The 20123-nt window shown below is 38.5% G+C and overlaps 2 protein-coding genes across 2 annotated transcripts in view; both read right to left on the reverse strand.

The window, feature by feature from the left end:
- The window catches only part of LOC146698551 (polyamine-transporter SLC45A4-like), a 72709-nt gene extending 60956 nt beyond the window's left edge, over positions 1–11753 (reverse strand). The window contains exons 1-11 of the mRNA XM_085473712.1: positions 11546–11753; positions 9179–9485; positions 6151–6339; positions 5873–6052; positions 4835–5499; positions 4603–4716; positions 4261–4509; positions 4041–4160; positions 3726–3825; positions 3567–3647; positions 3344–3474 (exon numbers count right to left, since the gene is read on the reverse strand). Coding sequence (XP_085329838.1) covers positions 3344–3474; positions 3567–3647; positions 3726–3825; positions 4041–4160; positions 4261–4509; positions 4603–4716; positions 4835–5499; positions 5873–6052; positions 6151–6339; positions 9179–9434 — 2085 coding nt within the window. The 5' untranslated portion in view covers positions 9435–9485; positions 11546–11753. The remainder of the gene's footprint in view (positions 1–3343; positions 3475–3566; positions 3648–3725; positions 3826–4040; positions 4161–4260; positions 4510–4602; positions 4717–4834; positions 5500–5872; positions 6053–6150; positions 6340–9178; positions 9486–11545) is intronic.
- Positions 11754–14405: 2652 nt separating this feature from the next.
- On the reverse strand, positions 14406–18168 carry LOC146698555 (G protein-coupled receptor 20-like). The gene is made up of 6 exons (XM_085472587.1): positions 17905–18168; positions 17526–17792; positions 17192–17436; positions 16553–16643; positions 15069–15194; positions 14406–14902 (listed from the first exon to the last, which is right to left on the reverse strand). The coding sequence occupies exons 1-6, from the start codon at positions 18100–18102 to the stop codon at positions 14717–14719; spliced, it is 1113 nt and encodes a 370-aa protein (XP_085328713.1). The 5' UTR covers positions 18103–18168; the 3' UTR covers positions 14406–14716.
- Between the last annotated feature and the right edge of the window lie 1955 nt (positions 18169–20123).

Below are 20123 nucleotides of genomic sequence, written 5' to 3' on the forward strand. Positions count from 1 at the left end.
TTTTAACTCAAAATTCAGCAATTAATTCATTTCAGTCCATACATTCAGATTCAAGCATTCACACTGCAGTTTCTTCAGAAAATGCACTTTCTAGTTATTATTATATTTTATTCTGTATTCCGTACGTTTTTTGTAATCCTACTCCTTCAAAACCGTTCAACTTAGAAAAACCATTCAAACACCGTTAGATTCCTATTCTTTTGGACAACACTGCTTCTAAATTTCATATTTTTAACATTTATATTTTTAATTTTATTCAACTTTATTCAACAAAAATTTATAATGTATTTCAATGGGGAGACCCTTCAAATCCTCATTCAACTTATTCATTTTTAAACTCTTACTACTTCCACATACATTGACATAGAGCCACCATTCAAACTTTAAAATGAAGACAAGACATTCAACTATTCAACTTGTATTTATCTTTTCAATATCTATTATACTTTTTCTTCAGTTCCAGTTTAAGTTTCATGATGTTTTTTCACCCGTTTCAGAGTTTATAATGGGTGTGTATGGGACGGAATGTTGGGGCTAGAGTGAGGCAGCTCAACTGCTAGAGTGAGAGGAGCAAAAAAATTAATCTTAAAATCTTTTTTAAAACTGCTGCTGTGTCCGCAGCGTTTGCTCTACAGGTATGATTTTACCCTCAAAACGTAGCCATCGCTGTCCTCTTTCATCCAATGTGTTTACTATTGTCCTAGGTGTTATGGTTCTTTCGTAAATGTCACCAATGCACAGCCTCCTCCCTCCAACTCTTCCATAGACTCTAATGTTAAACTTTCTCAGAAGGTTCGTTTGAAAATCAGAAGAGCATGGTGTCTTTCCACTGTCACCACGTCCATATAATAAACTCCACAGGCATGAAAACTGAGAATTCAGTAGACTAGACATTGCTGTCACTCACGGTGAAAGAATTTTGTCAATACGACTTTTACTTTTCATTTGGGAACGATTTGTTTCGCCCTGACTTTTCTGTTCATTTTAAGCAGCAAAAGTGAGGCGCATGTCTGTGTACGTGTGTATGGAGCCATTGGGTGCAGTCACTATAGCAACCAGGCTCACACCTGCCTGCTTAACGAGCTCTGCCTGCCACTGTACCAAGATTCATCTTTAGCACTTCTCTTTCAACTGCTGCTGTGTCCACAGTGTTACAGCCATCATTTTACCCTCAAAACGTCGCCATTATTGTTCTCTTTCCAACACCGTGTCTTTCAAAGCTCAGGCATTTAAACTTTTTAAACTGTGTGGATCAAAGTGGAGGGATCACATTTGAGTCATTCAGTGATTCAAAGAATATGACCTTTTAATATTCATTCAGATGTTTTCTGACTCTAAATGTTCTTTTCTCATTTCTTAGGGTTTTCTAATTTACATTTAAAACATTTTCAGCTTTTTTCCAACTTCTTCTTCTGTGTAACCTTCAGCTTTTAGCAGTTCAGCACTTTTGTTTTCAGGTTAAATTCGTTTTTTTTTTTATCTCATTCAAAATTTTTAACTTAAATTCAGTAATTATTTCATTTCAATGCATACATTCAGATTCAAGCATTCACACTGCAGTTTCTTCAGAAAATGCACTTTCTAGTTATTATTATATTTTATTCTGTATTCCGTACGTTTTTTGTAATCCTACTCCTTCAAAACCGTTCAACTTAGAAAAACCATTCAAACACCGTTAGATTCCTATTCTTTTGGACAACACTGCTTCCATTTTTCATATTTTTAACATTTATATTTTTAATTTTATTCAACTTTATTCAACAAAAATTTATAATGTATTTCAATGGGGAGACCCTTCAAATCCTCATTCAACTTACTCATTTTTAAACTCTTACTACTTCCACATACATTGACATAGAGCCACCATTCAAACTTTAAAACGAAGACAAGACATTCAACTATTCAACTTGCATTTATCTTTTCAATATCTATTATACTTTTTCTTCAGTTCCAGTTTAAGTTTCATGATGTTTTTTCACCCGTTTCAGAGTTTATAATGGGTGTGTATGGGACGGAATGTTGGGGCTAGAGTGAGGCAGCTCAACTGCTAGAGTGAGAGGAGCAAAAAAAATAATCTTAAAATCTTTTTTAAAACTGCTGCTGTGTCCGCAGCGTTTGCTCTACAGGTATGATTTTACCCTCAAAACGTAGCCATGGCTGTCCTCTTTCATCCAATGTGTTTACTATTGTACTAGGTGTTATGGTTCTTTCATAAATGTCACCAATGCACAGCCTCCTACCTCCAACTCTTCCATAGACTCTAATGTTAAAATGGCTCAGAAGGTTCGTTTGAAAATCAGAAGAGCATGGTGTCTTTCCACTGTCACCACGTCCATATAATAAACTCCACAGACATGAAAACTGAGAATTTGGTAGACTAGACATTGCTGTCGCTCACAGTGAAAGAATTTTGTCAATACGACTTTTACTTTTCATTTGGGAACGATTTGTTTCGGCCTGACTTTTCTGTTCATTTTAAGCAGCAAAAGTGAGGTGCATGTCTGTGTCCGTGTGTATGGAGCCATTGGGTGCGGTCACTATAGCAACCAGGCTCACACCTGCCTGCTTAACGAGCTCTCTCTGCCACTCTGCCAAAATTAATCTTAAACACTTCTCTTTCAACTGCTGCTGTGTCCACAGTGTTAAAGCCATCATTTTACCCTCAAAACGTCGCCATCGTTGTTCTTTTTCCAACATCTTGTCTTTCAAAGCTCAGAGATGTAAACTTTTTAAACTGTGTGGGTCCAAGTGGAGGGATCACATTTTAGTCATTCAGTGATTCAAAGAATATGACCTTTTAATATTCTTTCAGATGTTTTCTGACTCTAAATGTTCTTTTCTCATTTCTTAGGTTTTTCTAATTTACAATTAAAACATTTTCAGCTTTTTTCCAACTTCTTCTTCTGTGTAACCTTCAGCTTTTAGCAGTTCAGCACTTTTGTTTTCAGGTTAAATTCGGGTTTTTTTTTTTTATCTCATTCAAAATTTTTAACTTAAATTCAGTAATTATTTCATTTCAATGCATACATTCAGATTCAAGCATTCACACTGCAGTTTCTTCAGAAAATGCACTTTCTAGTTAATTAAAGTGGTTTAATTGAATTATTGCATTAACTGTTTAGAAACTATAAAAACTGGAGCCATTTATAGACACATCAATCATTTTCAAAAGTAATTGGGGATATTAACATAATTTTAAATATAAGGATTGTTTTTAATTTTTGTGATTTGACACTATATAAATAAAACTGAATTGAACTGAATTACAGCACATTTGGTCAAACAACCTCAGACTTGACCATAATGGTTTTAGTATGCACCAGGAACATAAGTGTGATCATACCTCTTTTATTTCATGGTACTGGCCAAGTAATGCATAGGGACAGTAGGAGATACTCATGGAGATGATGCCCATGGTACTGATCATCACCATCGCAACATAAACATTAGGGATGATTGCCATGACTGCAGTACCTAAGATGAGAGGGAATCCAATCCGTAAGTAACTTTACAGAGGCTAACAACATTTATACTCATATTTCAACTATTCTAATAAGTCAGCTCACCTACTGAGAATCCCAGAGTCCCAAGAATGTAGATGACCCTAATGCTGAGATCAAAATGATCCAGATACTTCTGAAGGATGGCTGGGTGGAGAAAAACTGTCATTCACTGAGTAGTTAGCTGAATAGTTCTATAAAAAAATGAAGCTGTTTGAGTTTTACCAGAGCAGACAGCAGCAGTAGCAGCATAAACCACCAGTCCCCAGCAGCCCATCTGTACTCCTTTGTGATAATTTTGTAGCTCTGTGGAATTGGCTGGTGCCTTAAAGAAAAAAGAAAAAAAGTAGAAACACTGACGATTTGACTTCCACTGACATTTTAGTGCCTCATACTCATAAATTGTAAAATGTGCTAAGTCCACTGCACTACTGTGTGGTTTCCAAGGAATACAAAATACCAAATGATGTCAGGTAGTGCTTCAACAACAATACAGATGGGATTTGGAAGGTATCTGTATGTGTGTGCTTGTGTGTATACCTTGGGGTCTCCTTGGAAAATAACCTGCCCCATGAAATCTGTATAAAACACAGCTTCAGCTATAATGGAGAACCATGTGAGCAGGTGACACACACATAATCTCCAGAGCTGACTGGGCATCTAGAGTGAAAGTAATACAGGCAGTATTTATTACTGGAACATCAATCATCTCTGTTGACATAATCCAGTGCTGTAGTAGGAGAATGAAGAAGAAATTCACCTTCAACATGGACAACCACAGCAGCCGTACACGCCCACCCTTGTCTGTTCCTCCCTCACTGCTTGAGCCCTCAGATGACACACTGCTGGCTGAAAGCTGCAACCGTCGTCTGTCTGTATGCCGCTGGATGATGCTTAAATCATTCAAACTTTGGGACGTGGTGATTGGCCGAGGGGTGAAATGTCCTGTGTGTCGCATTCGATGCCGTTGTGCTCCAACTCGACCATAATATGAAAAGGTAAATGAGGGCTGAAGAGAAAAAACCCACCAAAATCAGTTTTTATACATCTGCAAAATAACCTATGTTGTCAATTAAAGATTAAACAATAAATTAAACCATACTTGTCTGTAGTAGGTGGGTCTGCCTGGCCGTGTACTGGATGTATGGTTTCCCGGCTTGGTGCCATGGGTTTTCATAACACTGGGGAACTCAGAACCATTGGCAGGTTTGGCCTGCTAGGACAGAAGAGAGAGGCAGTGTGGTACAAATTACTGAAGGAACACTGTTTGTCTCAAAGTTACCATAAGCTAAAAAACAAACAAAAACCATATTTGATCACAGCAGCCATTTTACCAGTTTCAACTGGGAATCCTCTGAGCCCCAGTTGGTCTGCTGGAAGGACGGATGACCATTTGCTGAATCTTTAAGTTCAGATAAAACTGAACTTATAGGCGTCACGTCGGCCATCCCATCAGGAGGGGGTTGTGGTCCGAAAGAAGGTGGGGCTTCAGCACTGGAATCTGATAGTTTGAAAACATCTTCAAGCTCTTCTTGCATTTCAGGTTGAAAGTGTGTCTCTGGCAAGAAATTTTGTGTGTCTGGGTCAAGGTCTGCATCTAACTCAATTGTAGCATCTGGCATGGCTAAGACTGAATCACTTTTACTCCTTACTGGCTCCACAGCAAGAAAGTCAATTTCCACTTCCTTAGGATCTGATTCAGGGTCGTCTCTGGATCGAGCTCGAGCAGAAGCATCCTCTTCTGTAATTACATCCAGTGTGCGGCCAGCTGGCTTCAAAGATACCTGGCCAGTAGAATCCCCATTTTCTGTGTCTTTAACCTGGTTTGATGGACTGAAGGGCTGCTCAGGGATACTGAACATGTGCAGTGTGACAGAGATAATAAAGACGATGGCTGCAAACATGAAGAGAACCTGCTCCTGTGATTGAAATGCTTGGCCCAGAGCTGTGCCAGTCCAGTCTAGACCTCCAAGCATGTATCCTATTGCTCCACCAAGCCCTAAAGAGACAGGTATAAGGGGATTAGTGTAGCATTATTATTTGTAAATATGTATGGAGGGTTGTGCAACTGTAATCCTAACATTATGCATATATTCAGATTTGATAATATTCAGAACATTCGCTTTCTGCATCCATGTGAACATTCAAATTACACGGTCCATGTCTTTCCTCCACTGTGTCAAAGAGGTGAGCCTTCAACTTAAATTTCATTCTGGGAAAGAGGACGAAGTAGCTGTAGTATGCGTGGTGAACTGTGTGTTGGTGTCCAGATATCTAAGAATGTTGACAGTCTGATCCCCGCTGAATGAATTCCAGGTTCACAGTCTTGTGAATGTTGAGAACGAAACCTCCAAAAATCTACATAGACTTACCAGCAGAGAATGCATGAATGTTCAGCGCAATATCTTGCTCATCTGTGTCTGCAACATCCAGCAGATAAGCTCTGATTGGTCCCTCTGAGGCATCAGCGCAGAAGTCCAGCACCACCACGCCCAGCACAGTAAGAACGATGCCGATAGTATGCTTATTGGGAGTGTCGCCGACGGAAAGGCCTGAAGAGAATACCACAAAATATACACAGACCGGATTTGCTGAACTGCATTTTTTATGATTTGTTAGCAGATTATCTCCCTTGAAGCCTTGCACTCACCTATTAATGAACCATTTAAAAACAGTGCCACTCCCAGCAGTACACCTACACAAAGACCCAGAATGAACGGTCTTCTCCTGCCCCATCGCAGGCTACAGCGGTCACTGGCTGTGCCAATCAGAGGTGTGAAGAGGAGACCCAGGATAGGACTGAGAAACCAGGTTAAACTGTAATACTTTTCAGGAAGACCTGGAAAATAAACACAATTGATTCATTCAAGTATTTTCAATTACACTAAAGCTAATATAAGAATTAAAAAACAACCACAGCATAGTGAAGTGTGTGTATATATATATATATATATATATATATATATATATATATATATATATATATATATGTATATATATATATATATATACACACACACACACACACTAACACACACACACGCATACATCATCAAATAACATAAAAAAACAAAATAAATGAGACGGAATAGACTGTGTGTTTCCAAGTGATCTAAAAGCCTGTGAAAATAGGTAGGTCTTCAAGTTGAGTTGAAAATTTCCAATGAGAAGGAGAACTATATAAAAGAGGGAAGACTTGCAGAGTCTTGGAGCAGCAACAGAGAAAGCCCTGTCACCTTTAGATTTTAAATGGGAGCATGGGACCCACATAAGTATTTGACTGGAGGACGCAGAGTTGGAGTGGTTAGGTGCAGGCTAAGGAGATCTGAAATGTAACCTGGAGCAAAGCCACAGAGAGCTTTAAAGACAAATTGCAAAACAGCAATCTGATCTGATCTGATCTAAGAGCAAGTGTTTTTGTTTTCTGACAGGCCACAAAACTTAATACTTAATGTATTACAACCAAATGTAAGTAAATGTCTCATATTTGTCATTTTATTTAGGCGGTGGTGGGAATAAAACATACTCTGCAGAATTTAATACCTTTATCTGTTATTTTTATTTTGATGCAAGGCAGTATTTGTCCATTGTCTATTCTTTTAAATATTGAGATCTATCAGGCTTTGGCATTAGATATTTGTATTTTGACTCTTTTGCATTAGATATTTGTATTTTGACTCGTTTGCAAACCAGTTTTTAGCTTTCACTAAAATAAAATAAAAATGCTGACAAAAAGCTGATGATTGTTTTGTAATAAGTTACTTATCTACCAGGCTCTGTTTTGAATAAGTTAAGTCAAAGTTAAGCCAAATTTAGATGCAGGAACAGGCACAGAACGTTTTCATTATGATTTCAATACACAAAGGGCAAGTTTTCCCATGTTTTAATAATATCACATGACTTGCATTCCACAGCTGAAGAACCACTAGTGCTTTTCCATTATCAGTGGTTTTTAACTTAGCAGAAGCATTTTTGGTAATATGGCGGCCAGTTACATCAACACAGTCAAAAATATGCTACAAACAGGAAAGTGGTGAAACCTGTAGTTGTGCATGTCGAAGACAAAACTATGTTACAGCATGTCTGCAAATCTCAAAACACTACTCTTCAGTTGTTTTTACCCATTTCCAAACCGGAGAGGCATTTCCATTTTTAGTGTACATCAACTCTAAAAGAAGTGGACTTTTAGGTTTAAAATCTGATGAATTATGTCAGCAGGCTGACTGAGCTGGATAATTCTCAAGGGAACATTATGCTCTGTTCCTGCCTTCCTTCTCCCTTAAGTCAACAAAAGCGAATATAACTTTCTCACAGCATGAAAAATATCTCTCTCTCCATCTGTCTTTTCCATTACTGCTTATTTCCTCTTCAACAGACTTATGCAGCAAAGCTCAGAGATGCTTTATACACTTTTCACTAATGAAGTAGTTATACATGAGTGTGTCTCTGTGTGTCCAATACAAGTACATGGGGAAGAAAACTCTAAATGTTTGTCTGAGCTAAAGAATACACATACGGTAAGTAAAAGCATGATAAACCCATGAGACAAGAAAAATCGTGTCTATACTTCACTTGAGTTTTAGGTTACAAACATACCTTGTGCACTGTGAACAAAGAAACATGAACAAAGTTGTGTATCTGCAACAAGTTAATAAAACACATTTACTGTGCTTAAAGGCAATGTCAAACAGTTTTCTAAACACATGTTCAGTCAAGAACCCTGGGATTTCAACAAGCTATGGATGCATTTATTTGGCAATAATCAAAGGTAAGTTCAAAATTACAACCTGTCCCAGCATAAAATGAACTGCACTGCACTTGCTGAATGTTTGTTTTAAAGGTGTTGGCTATGGCAAAGTAAGCAAGAGTATGAGTGGTAAGACAAAACAAATCCTGATGTTTCACCAGCTCAGCAGTGTCTTTCAGTCTTAACACAATCGTTTGCAAGTCCTGAAGCTTTAAAAAGCAAAGAAAAAGCATAAAGATTTCTCCTTTTCTAATGTAATTAGCTTAAAACGTATCCATTCCAAAAAATAAGTGAGGCTGATTCAGTTCAATAACTTTAAAAAAAATCCTATGTCAATAATCCGTTGTCATCTATAACCAATATCACTTGGTAGATCATTTACATTCAACAGGTTTAGCAATAAACTTTATTGGCATATGAAAAAATAACTACCCAATCAGACACGTTAATTAGAATCAGTCAGTCTTATCATGTTGTTAATGGAGCAGAAAAGTGAAATGTGCTGTGTTAAACATTCTTCTCATACCTAACCAGTAAAAATGCTTTTGTTCCAGGTCTGTTATGGTTGCTAACTTGACATCAAACCACAAAGCTCCCCGCTTGAGTAGAGACACGGGCTACATGATACAGAAGAGCAGCCCTGAAACCAATGAATTGTGACAACAATCAAATTCCACAAAGTCACCACTGTTACCTGACTACTACCACAACCACAGACTGATGTGCATCTGGTTTGGATAACAGTGGTTAGCTTCACTGCAAATCAAATCCAGCTATTGTTATATAGATAGTGAACCAAACACAGCATAATCGCTGCTACACTGCAACCAATCTTCAAGTTTTTTGACAGTGATTAGGAGAATGCTGCCACAAATGTGTCACTAAGATAACTAACTAGTGGATAAGGAAAAAACTGTGTTGTGTCTCCTACCTATTTGCAGCAGAACTGGTGTTACCAGAGCGGTTTCCATGGCATAGCAAAACTCACGTCCAAACATCACTGTCCCGTGCATTACCCAGCGATGCAGAGGGATTCGTACTCCTCTGCCTTCCTCGTCCATGTCTGTCTCACTCTCACTGTCATATGCTTCTTCTTCTTTGGGTCTTCTGATCTCTGGAAGACGAGAAGCATCTCCACCCTCAGCTGCCATCTCCATTTCAGTCTGGTTTGACTTCAGGGGAACCATTTGTTGTGGCTGTTATAGATCAGTATATATGTCTTTGTGCCACAGTTTTTCCTATAAATGCAAGCACAATCTTACCATCTTATCACTGTCAAAAAGTGTAATAGGCATAGTTTTCACCTTGATTTTTTATAGCTCATGAGAAGATAAAGCTATTTCAGAAGACTAACAAGTCACTACTAAGGTCAAAGCAAAAGAAACACAGAGGCGAGAACAATCACAGTTTTAGCACATCTCCAAAAGTATTTAATGGTGATGGGTAGGGAAGAGTGTAAGAGAGGCGAGGTGGGGTGATAAGTGTTTTATGGTCTCCAGCAGATGTTTGTGGTGGTGACCTGCAGTGAACTCCTGAATAGAAGTGGCTGTGTGCATGAAGTTTGGGCAAGTCCAACTAAGAAAGTTAGTGCTAGTCAGGCAAGTCCGGGTTAAAATATCTTGAGATTTCTCAGTAAACTCCTACTAATAATGTTACAAATTAACCTGCAAAAACAAAACAAACAAGAAAAACAGATACCAGCTGTGCAAAAAGCTAAAGCTATGACAACACAGGATGTAGCTTTGCCTTGATTTAAACAGGGAAACCTGTTAGTGCATTTTCCAGAAAATCTGTTCAGTCTCCAAATGCTGATACAGAAGTCTTATTATTATTAAGTAGATTTTTTAATGAACTGTTATTTCTGCAAGTAAATTCTAGTGTGAATGAAAAAACAAAACAAAATACACCACTGTCCTAGAAGGGTGCTGTAGCAACATCTTCCCCCAGAATTGCTTTATTCCCTCCTTATAAGATAAGATAACCTTTATTAGTCCCACACGTGGGAAATTTGTTTTGTCACAGCAGGAAGTGGACAAAACAAAAGTTATGTAGCAAAAATTAGAATACAATACATTATATTAATTGTATAACTCCCAGAGCCACTACTCAAAGAGATAATACCTCCCTTAATGATAAGATGATGTTGATGGAGAGAGTGGTCAATCAGATCAACCCATACCAATGCACAGGTATCCAGTTTGGTTCAGATCTGGTGACAGTGAAGGTCATAGACTCCTAGCACTCTCATATCTATCATCATCCTGGAAGAGATCAGTGCCCTTAGGATTTAATTTTCTTATCTTACAACTCTCTTTTCAAGGGGAATAAGTGGAACCAGACACTGCCAACAAAAGGCCTAAGAGTTCGAACAGAGACACCTGATTCCCTTAGTCTAGGGTTTGAGAGGTTCACCCCATAATGGGTTTTTATAAATTAAGCCGTAAGACATAACAAATAATTTACAATAAGTATAAGCATCATAGACTCAAATAAAGGGCCAAACGATCAAAAAAATTAGACTGAATTAACCCAAGATTGCTCTGTTAAATCCAGTGACATCGCCACTATCTAGAACCTTGAAGTCATAATAGCAAAATCAGACTCATAGACAAGAGCCACATTAAAAAATAAACCATTATTACACCACTATTGCTGTTGCGTAAGTGGAGCAGAAAGCAAGCAGATCCTATTGACACATACCTTACAAGAGAGCATGGCAAAGACCATTCTTCTATTCTTTACTTATTCATTTTCTGCCTGGCTCTTCTGAGTTGAGCAATATGAAAAAAAAGCTTAGATCATGTATAAGTTGATGTTTAATGAGAGCTTTGTGCAGTTTTCTGTCATTTTCACAAAGAGACAGATCAAAGTGTTTTTGTGTTTAGTTAGTAATCCGAACAAATTAATGTAGAAAGGTAACTTTTTTTTAAACTTCATCGAGGTGTGTGAGCTGAATTCTCACAGGACTGTGTGTACACGTGAAGGTCCGAGGGGCTCGTTGGACCAGTTATGACATGTTTTGCCTCACCTGAACTACCTGCCAGTCTATAAATAATAAATTAATATATTAAAAATTATTTGCCGTTTTATGCGAATAAGGCGCACAGCGATAAAAGTGTATTCTCGTCTGGACTGAGAGGAAAAACACCAGAATTCAGGCGCATTACCGTTAACCTGACTTTGACTGACGCAAAAAGTTACCTTAGCAAGCTAGGCTTGGCTGATATTAAGCAGCTTACGTTAGCGAGTTAATAGCGGAGAAACCCACTTTCATGACAGACAGGAACGTGTAACGTACCTGAGATTTTACAGCGCTGTGGTAAAGCTCAGCCAGTTCCGCGTTGTGGAAAACTTCTATGACGTGTTAGCACAAAAAAAAAAATAATAATAAGAAAAAAAACCCTCTCACTTCTTTAGGTTTGCAAAACCTTTGCAAGCTAACTGGATGACCATAGGGTTTACTACACTCACCAATTTCAATGGTTTCCACATTAACACAGCGGGGCGTGGCCATCAGAAAACCTTCGTGACGTCAGCGAACGCCTCACCTATGGACGACGGTGAAAGGGCAACTAGCTAGCATGATATAAGTGGAACCAACTGCATGGAAAATTGCATGGATTGATAACATAAAGAAATGAAAATATGTCAACAATAATGGACCTCAAGAACTGGAAAAAAAAGACAATTCACAAAGTCATAATGGAGGATATTTATTTATTTATTCATAATTCATTAATTCATTTACTCTTTTGTTTATTAGCTAGCACGCTTTCGACTCTTCCTAGAACTTGGTCCTATAGCTCTATATATGTTCCTATATGTTGTTCCTAAATCATTGACTTTGACTAACTTGACCATTAATTCGGTTAATTTCCTCCCTGCTCCAATATACATTTATTGCGATCTAGAGCTTCAAAAACAGGCTCTGAAGATTGATTAATTAGAAGCCATCAGTTCTTCAGGCTATTTAAAAATCGCATAATATTATACTCTGTTGTAAAAAATAAATAAATACATAAACAAACAAACAACCCTGTGCTTACATTCACAGAATCATTCGTCCAAGCGGTTTCCAATGCGCTGAAGTTTCCTTCGGGCTCGTTCTCCATTGGTTTTTTCAAAGAATAGGCAATGCTGCTCCCTGGTGTACATCAGTAGTTATTATTCTCTAATATGTTCTGATTATATTACTTGTTTGGGGATTGAGGAGGAAAATGCCCTCACTATTAAAGAAAGACAAGAAGAGAAAACGTATTTAATATACTTTTTAAATTCACATCTCAGTTTCTGAGCTGGTTAAAGATTGCATGGGATTAGAAATTAGTATGTATCAGAGGAACAGCACAAGTTGAGCTGTTTGGGGACAAAGTTAGAGAGGCAAGGCTGAGATGATTTGGACACATGGCGGGCAGAAATGATGGATATACTGGACAAACAATGCTGAAAATGGAGCTGCCAGCAGGAGGAAAAGAGGAAGACATCAGAAGAGTTTCGTGGATGTAGTGAAGGAGGAAATGCAGACAGAAGAGGATGTTAGATATAGGGTGAGATGGAGGCAGATGATCCACTTTGTCAACCTATAAAGTGAACAGTCAAGAGAACAAGTGTTTAAAATGAGCTCCACCTTAAATATCAGGAGCAGCAATACTGATCCATATATCACTGATGGGGAATTTTTTTGGTGCAGGGTGAGTACTTTTACTTTTGACACACCTAATGTACAGTTTTCCATTGATACAGTTTAATGGGCAGTCAGGTATTTTCTAAGTGTTTTATTGCTTCATTTGCTAAACTAATAGTTCTATAAATGGTAACGACACTGCTCAAAAGTTTGCCTGTACTGATGTGGACTGGGTAATGTGTTAGGAAAGAAAGGATCCCACATTGTTTGACAGAAATGAAAACGATCAACCAACAGAGAACTGAATTTAAAGACGCCCTGAAAACCAAATTGAAAAAATGATATAGCAGCCTAGTCCGTTTTTCAGAAATTTCATTGCAACAATTTCAAATGTTACTCAGTATGTTGTATGGCTTTATGTATGGCCTGTTTGCATGCATGCCTAACAAGGATGAGGAAACTTATGGTGCCTTGGAGGATCTCCTCCCAGATCTGGACGAAGGCATCACTGAGCTACTCGACAGGACAGGACAACTTGGATGGACATAATATCCCAGAGGCGTTCCATTGAATTTAAGTCAGGTGAGCGTAAGATTTCATTTTGATACCAAATATCAGTCAGGGTGGGTAACCTAGCCTGTAGAGGTCTGTGCATCCCTCCATAAGCCTTTTCATCCCTGACCCATCCCCAAACCAGTCGTGCTGAACAATGTTAAAGCCAGTATAACGTTCTCCATGGCTTTTCGAGAACCTTTCATGCCTCAGGGTTAATCCTCAAGGTGACCCTGCACGAAAAGTTCAGGGCCGCAGTGGCAAATTTTGATATTATACAGTAAACATCAATTAGGCTCCAATGTCCTGACAGTAAGCACAGGGCCCACTGAGTAAAGCTACCCTCATTAAGTTTGTCTGTGAATGATTGGTCAGAGACATTCATACTGGACGCCTGCTAGTGGTCATTTTGTAGGGCTCTGGCAGTCTTCTTCCTGATATCTGCTTTTTGCACAAAGGAGCAGATACCAGTTCTGCTGATGGGTTAAATACTTTTTAAAACACTTTCCAGCTCTTCTAATGTAACTGTCTGTCTCCTAGAATCTACTCCATGCTCTTGAGTCTCTGCTGGAAGACACAGCAAACCTTCTGGCATCCTGGAGGATTGGACTACCCGTGCAACCTCTGTAGGGTCCAGGTATTGTCGTATGCTACCAGCAATGACACTGAGTCTAGTCACATGCAAAACTGATGAAAAAAAAAAACAGCCAGAAAAGATGAGGGAAAAATGTCAGAGGCCAAACACATTTTGTTTAGCAGTGTATTTAAATGAAAACTATAGAAAGAATAACATTTTACAATTTTTCAGCCAGGAAGAGTCCAGCAAGAGGCTGCGAGCACACTGTTTTAATCTGGTCCAGTTCGTCTTGTTAAAGAGTCTCACCTTTCTGTAAGAGTGACACCGCGCCACTGATGAATATGCATCTTATTTCTGCCAAATTGAATGGCAGAAATAAAAGGAAAACAGACAACACTGGAATATTTACCATTTTATTGAGACATTTTCTTGTGTAGTTTCTAATAATATCCAGAGGGCAGTTGGCTAAATTGACCAAGTGTCTATAGACATTGACAAATGAAAAGTCAGTCCAGAGTGATGGCAATGTTTCTTGGTGTGAATATCATATACATGTGAATATCTGCATGTTATTGTGTTGGCGCTCATCATTGAAAAAAACAATGGCAGCACTGAGTGTCTGTGTTGAGTTCTGCTGGTCAGCAAGTTGCAGAACTCAGAACTTTAACTGTGCCATCCCTATAACTTATAGTTTTATGCACCCTTTGTAAAATATTTTACAGTGTGCGGTCCTTTCCTGTGTTGCTGCTCTGCAGTGATCTGAGAATCTTGGTCATCAATATAACATTATTAGTCATGGCGTTGTCCGTCCCTGCTGAGGCTTTAGAGCTGTGCTGCATACTGACAATGTCACCACTGGTCTGCTTGGGCTCTGCGCGGCGGAAAAGATGTCTCATAGTGGCCTGGAGACAGCAGGAGAAGTAAATTATTTGGAGAATCAATGAGTAAAAAAATGATGATGGGCATATCACACCTGAAGGGACAGGTGGATGTGGAGAAAAGAAGAAAAATGTCAAGTTAAGTTAAAGAACGTGGAGGAAGAGAATAGGAAAAGTGCTTCAGTCTTACCTGGAAATTATTTGTAACAAAACAGTAGACAACAGGATCCATACAGCTATTCAAACTGCTGAGGGTGACAGTTAGATGGTACACTATCACATGGTGAGGCATGTCAGGGTAGAAGTATACCACCACCTGCAGCACAAACAGGCAATGCCAAATGTTCCCATAAAAGCAAATACATTTTTCTCATTAAGTCAAACAAAAACGTTCATTTCATTAATATGTTTATTGTGTTTCACTGTTTACTGTTTTTATCTTTGTTGTATTTTATTAAAATTATAACTTTGAGATCCTTACTATTTTCCCTACTTTTGTATTCAGCTTTTTTAAAATAACATTCTATTGTATTTTAGTTTAGTATTTTATGTTAACTTTGCAGTCAATGACTGCCTGAAATCTAGAAGCCATTTATATCCAAATGCTCAGTTTTCTCCTCTGCCAGGACTTTACTGCAGTCATCTTCAGTAGCTGTCTGTTTGTGGATCTTTCTGAATTCAGTTTTGTCTTTGGTAACTGAAAAGCCTGCTCTACTGGGTTGACTGACTTGGGCATTGAACATTGTCCGATTTCTTTGTCTTGGGAAACGCTCTGGTTGCTTCTGCAGTAAGGTTTTTGTCACCATGAAGTGTTTGGTGCTGCTTCTGTTAGCAGTTGCATCATCAATAAATACTAATGACCCTGTTATACTGGCAGCCATACATGCCCATGCGATATCACTGGCTCCAACCATGTTTGACGTATAACGTGGTATGCTTTGGATCATGAGCTTTTTCTTTGCTTCTCCATACTTTTCTCTTCCCACAATTCAGGTACAAGTTAATCTTTGTGTCATCTGTCCAAATAATCTTTTCCTGCACTGTTCAGGCTCTTTTAGATGGTTTCTGACAAAGTCTAATCTGCCCTTCCTGTCCTTAAGTTTAACCAGTGGATTTGCACCTTGCTGTAAACCCTTTGTGTTTACATTGATTGCAGACTCTGACAATGATACATGAACCTCCTGGAGAGTGTTAGTGAGGAAACAGGCTTCATCTGACCATAAAATTATTTATCAGGAAGTTGTCCAATTATATTTGAGCTGCTGAAAATGGAGGACTGTGTACTGTGTGTATACTGTATGTGTGTGTATACATAAACTTTCTGTCTTTTTAATACATGTCAATATTGGTTTGAAATATTGTACATGTATTTTTGTCTATATATTTATGTTATATATATATATATAGATTTTTCTTTTGTTGCTTTATCACCTGGTAATATTGTCTAATCAAAATTGTCCTGAACCTACCGGTGACCCACAATGCAGGGTCAAGGTTCACCCAAGCATGGACATAATTTATGAGCAGTTCAAGCAAAGGCTGGTTTTCTGCCTCACATTTGTTCATTTGTAATCCTTTTAGAGGATAAAGTTGAAAGCATCCACAGTTTCATAAGGGAGAATACAATCATTAATACTACTTGGCCTTTTACTTGTTCAAATACTTGTTGCTCACCTGTCTAACATGAAAGGGTGTGAAACAGACTGTGAAGATGATCAGCACAGTTGTCAACAGCTGGACAGCTTTCCTTCTCCTATCCCTGAGAAAATAAAGTTAAAGATACCATTATCTGCATATTTTTATGGGATATAAACTATCCTATGTGTCAGTGAGTCAAAGACAGACAGACGGCTCACATACACACATGGAACAAAGAGGCTCACATTCAAACCCAATTTCAGTTCAGAATCAACATTTAACAAACCCCCTGCACATCTTAGGACTGTACGGTGAAGCTGGAATAACTGGAGAGAATCCATGTAAACAGTTAATGCAGTGCATCCTAAAAGTATTCAGAGCGCTTCACTTGTTCCACATTTTGTCATGTTACAACCTTATTCCAAAATCGATTTATTTACATTTCACTCGAGATTCTGCACACAATGCCCCATAATGACAATGTGAAAAAGGTTTGCTTGAAATTCTTGCAAATTTAAAACAAAAAACAAAAACATAACATGTATATAAGTATTCAGAGCCAGTGTGTGATTTCCTCTGAATATTTTGTGGATGCACTTTATTTTCTTCAATACAAGAAAAACAACTTTAGTTTTCTTTCCCGCCATCTGTCAGTGTAATATTAGTTCTACCTACCTGCTCTGTTGCATCAGACGACGGTCTGTTAAGGCCCACATAATGCGCAAAGTGAAGACCACAATGATGACAAGTGGTAGAAAGAACTCAGTGATGGTGAGAAAGAGGAGCTTTGAGAGACAGCAGCCTGTGTGCTGAAAAGCGGTGGAAAGAAAGGAGTAGGTAACCACAATGGCAAACAGCCATACAGAAATGCAAACACATTTGGCCACACTGGAGTTCCTCCAGCGACGAGAGGCTTCAGCCTACAAAGACAGAGCAGAATGTGCAGCCTTGTAAGTGTCTAGCATTTTCAAAAGCACGACTGTGTAACCAAGCTACAGACGACACTCACCTGCACAATGGCAAGGTACCGGTCGACGCATATGCAGGTTAGAAACAGGATACTGCAGTACATGTTGACAAAGTAGCTGAAGATGTGCAGATATGAGCAGGTGATACAAGCTCCTCCACTGTAGTAGAGCAGGATGCGAGTCGGTAGAGAGAGATTCACCAAGAGGTCACTCACGGCCAGGTTGATGGTGTAGATGACTGAGGTGGTCTTTTGCTTGGTGCGGAAACAGAAAACATAAAGTGCAACTATGTTGAGCACCATGCCCACCTGAAAAACCAAAAGAGTTAAAAGATAGATGCGAGGAAAATTAGTAAGAGGTACTAAATTTCAACATAGAAATTATGTGCAACATTAAAAAGCCTTCGTCAAAACACCTTACCAGGAAAATAAGGGAGTTTATGACCACCAGTGCAATCCAAAGGCCATAGAAGTCATTGTAGAGCCCCTCATCTAAATGTGCCAGTCTTTGAAGATATCTTTCCATACCACTTGTGTTTGCTGGACCCGATATTTGAGGTGTATTAAAGGAAGTGTTGATGAAAAGCCAGGACTCTGTACCATTAATGTTCATCATCATGATGATGTGCGATGAGGTGATAAGCCGCCTTAATGATGCTGATGAGGATTGTGAGGATGACACGGATGATAAAGTGGAAACTGTCAGAGAGAATAATACAAGTTTTATAGAGAGATATATACACCACATTTACTGACAGATCCACGCATTAGTTGCATTAGTTTTCATGTTTAAACAGAAACCTGCAGTTTTACAGTTACATCATCTCTAAAGGCCTGCCTTGCTGTACTATGTTACTTCCTCTTTTCTATGTTTGACTTCAGCATCTACAGAGAAACATAGGGACACACACTGTCCTCCTTTTCTCTGATGCTCACTCTCTCTGTCTCTGACCTCATACTGGCTGTTGCTGTTGTCACAGATACACTGGCATGGCTATTTTAAACCAATATCTGGCTTGTTGAACCCATATATTTATAATGTAACTATATTTATTTATCACTACAGCAATACTCCCTGAGGGGCTAGGATTAATTCTCATTCCAGCTATTATTACAAATAAAAAATAAATACTTTTGCTCTTATTGGCCAAGATATAACCCTCTCACAAAGTACAGAAACAACATGTCATTACTCTGGACATCCAGGGACCTTTTCATTTAATCATAATAAAAAAGAGATAGATCATTTGTTTTCTTTTCCATTTAAATAGCTCACAAAAGCTTAGGTTACAGAATCAATCTCATGGAGAATCTACTGGCATTTAAAGCACTAAAAAAGGCCAAAGTCGCGTGATGTTTCGCATAAATGAGCTGGATTTCACTCCTGCATCCTTTGTCTTCCATGACAAATGCAGTTTAATTGCTCCTGTGAGTGCCACACTGGGAAGGTTTAAGAAGCCCAGTGTATGTGATGCCCGGAGTTTGTGTTTTGTGCTCCTTGCTTACAACAAATCTCTTAGCAAAATAATCATCCGGCTGATGAAAAATGTAGTCTATTCATGCTAATGGGAATAACATGCTCAACTGAGGGTGAGGCATGAATAATGTGATTCATCTGCATGAACCGGAGCAGTCTAGCCACACAACATTAAGAGCACTGAAGGAAATAAATGAGTGTTTTCACAGTGACGCCCTCTGATATTAGTCAGCTTATTTGACCTAGTTCATCATTATTAACAGTGCTTACAAGCGTTATAGTGGAGCACTCTGAGGAATGTTTTTATTTAGGCACTTGCTTCTTTCTCTCTCTTTTATGATATATGCACAAATATGAATGTTATTCATCCTAAGCAACCCATGAACTATGTGTAAGTTTCAGCAGAATGGCAAAAAAGTTAGCCCTGTTGTCATTTCTTCTTTATTTCTAATAACTTGTGCATTTAAGAGTTACTTAAAAACTGTTCCCAAACATTCTTTGAGAATTTTTCTTTTCAGTTTGTTAAAGTTTTTCCACTTAGATTTCACTCTTAGAAATGTAGTCAGACATTTTCCTGTGACACCCGTAACTACAGCCAGTTGCATTTAGTTTGCCCTTACACACTGTTCATAAACCGTGTCTTCACGGGATCCAAATGACTCTCTATCTGCTATAAACTGTAAATACTGCCTAGTGTAACTGTACTGTAATACCGCAACATTTGGCAACCCAGATGTAATCTAATGCATCGCTGTTTCCATTTTATTGTTGCTCCTCTTCTTCCGAAATCAAAGACAGTCATGATGCAATAACTGTAAAATGATACTGGGAGGAAAAGAGAGGGCTCAGAGGAAGATCCAAAATAACACTGTGCAAATAAATCCTAGCAGCGTGGGAGTCTGGCTTTATGTGTGTGTGTTTGTGTGTGTGTGTGCTACTGATCATCTAAAAGACAGCATTCAAGAAAACAAATAAGGCAAAATTATGGAGTGTGACAGTGATATATTATGTTTTTTCCTAGTTTTACTTAAACCCTTCAAGACAACTCTGATTTTAGAGACATATGTACTCGCGATTGGACTAAAAGCTTGCCGTTGGTGTTTCAGCACACCCTGATTAAGAAACAGTTCACAAAAATCTAACTTGGTGAAACACTTCATTAA

This window comes from Copadichromis virginalis, linkage group LG11 (genome assembly GCF_057382275.1).
Source record: "Copadichromis virginalis isolate Kocher_CV1m ecotype Utaka linkage group LG11, C_Virginalis_male_GT1.1, whole genome shotgun sequence".
In the NCBI taxonomy this organism is placed as follows: domain Eukaryota; kingdom Metazoa; phylum Chordata; class Actinopteri; order Cichliformes; family Cichlidae; genus Copadichromis; species Copadichromis virginalis.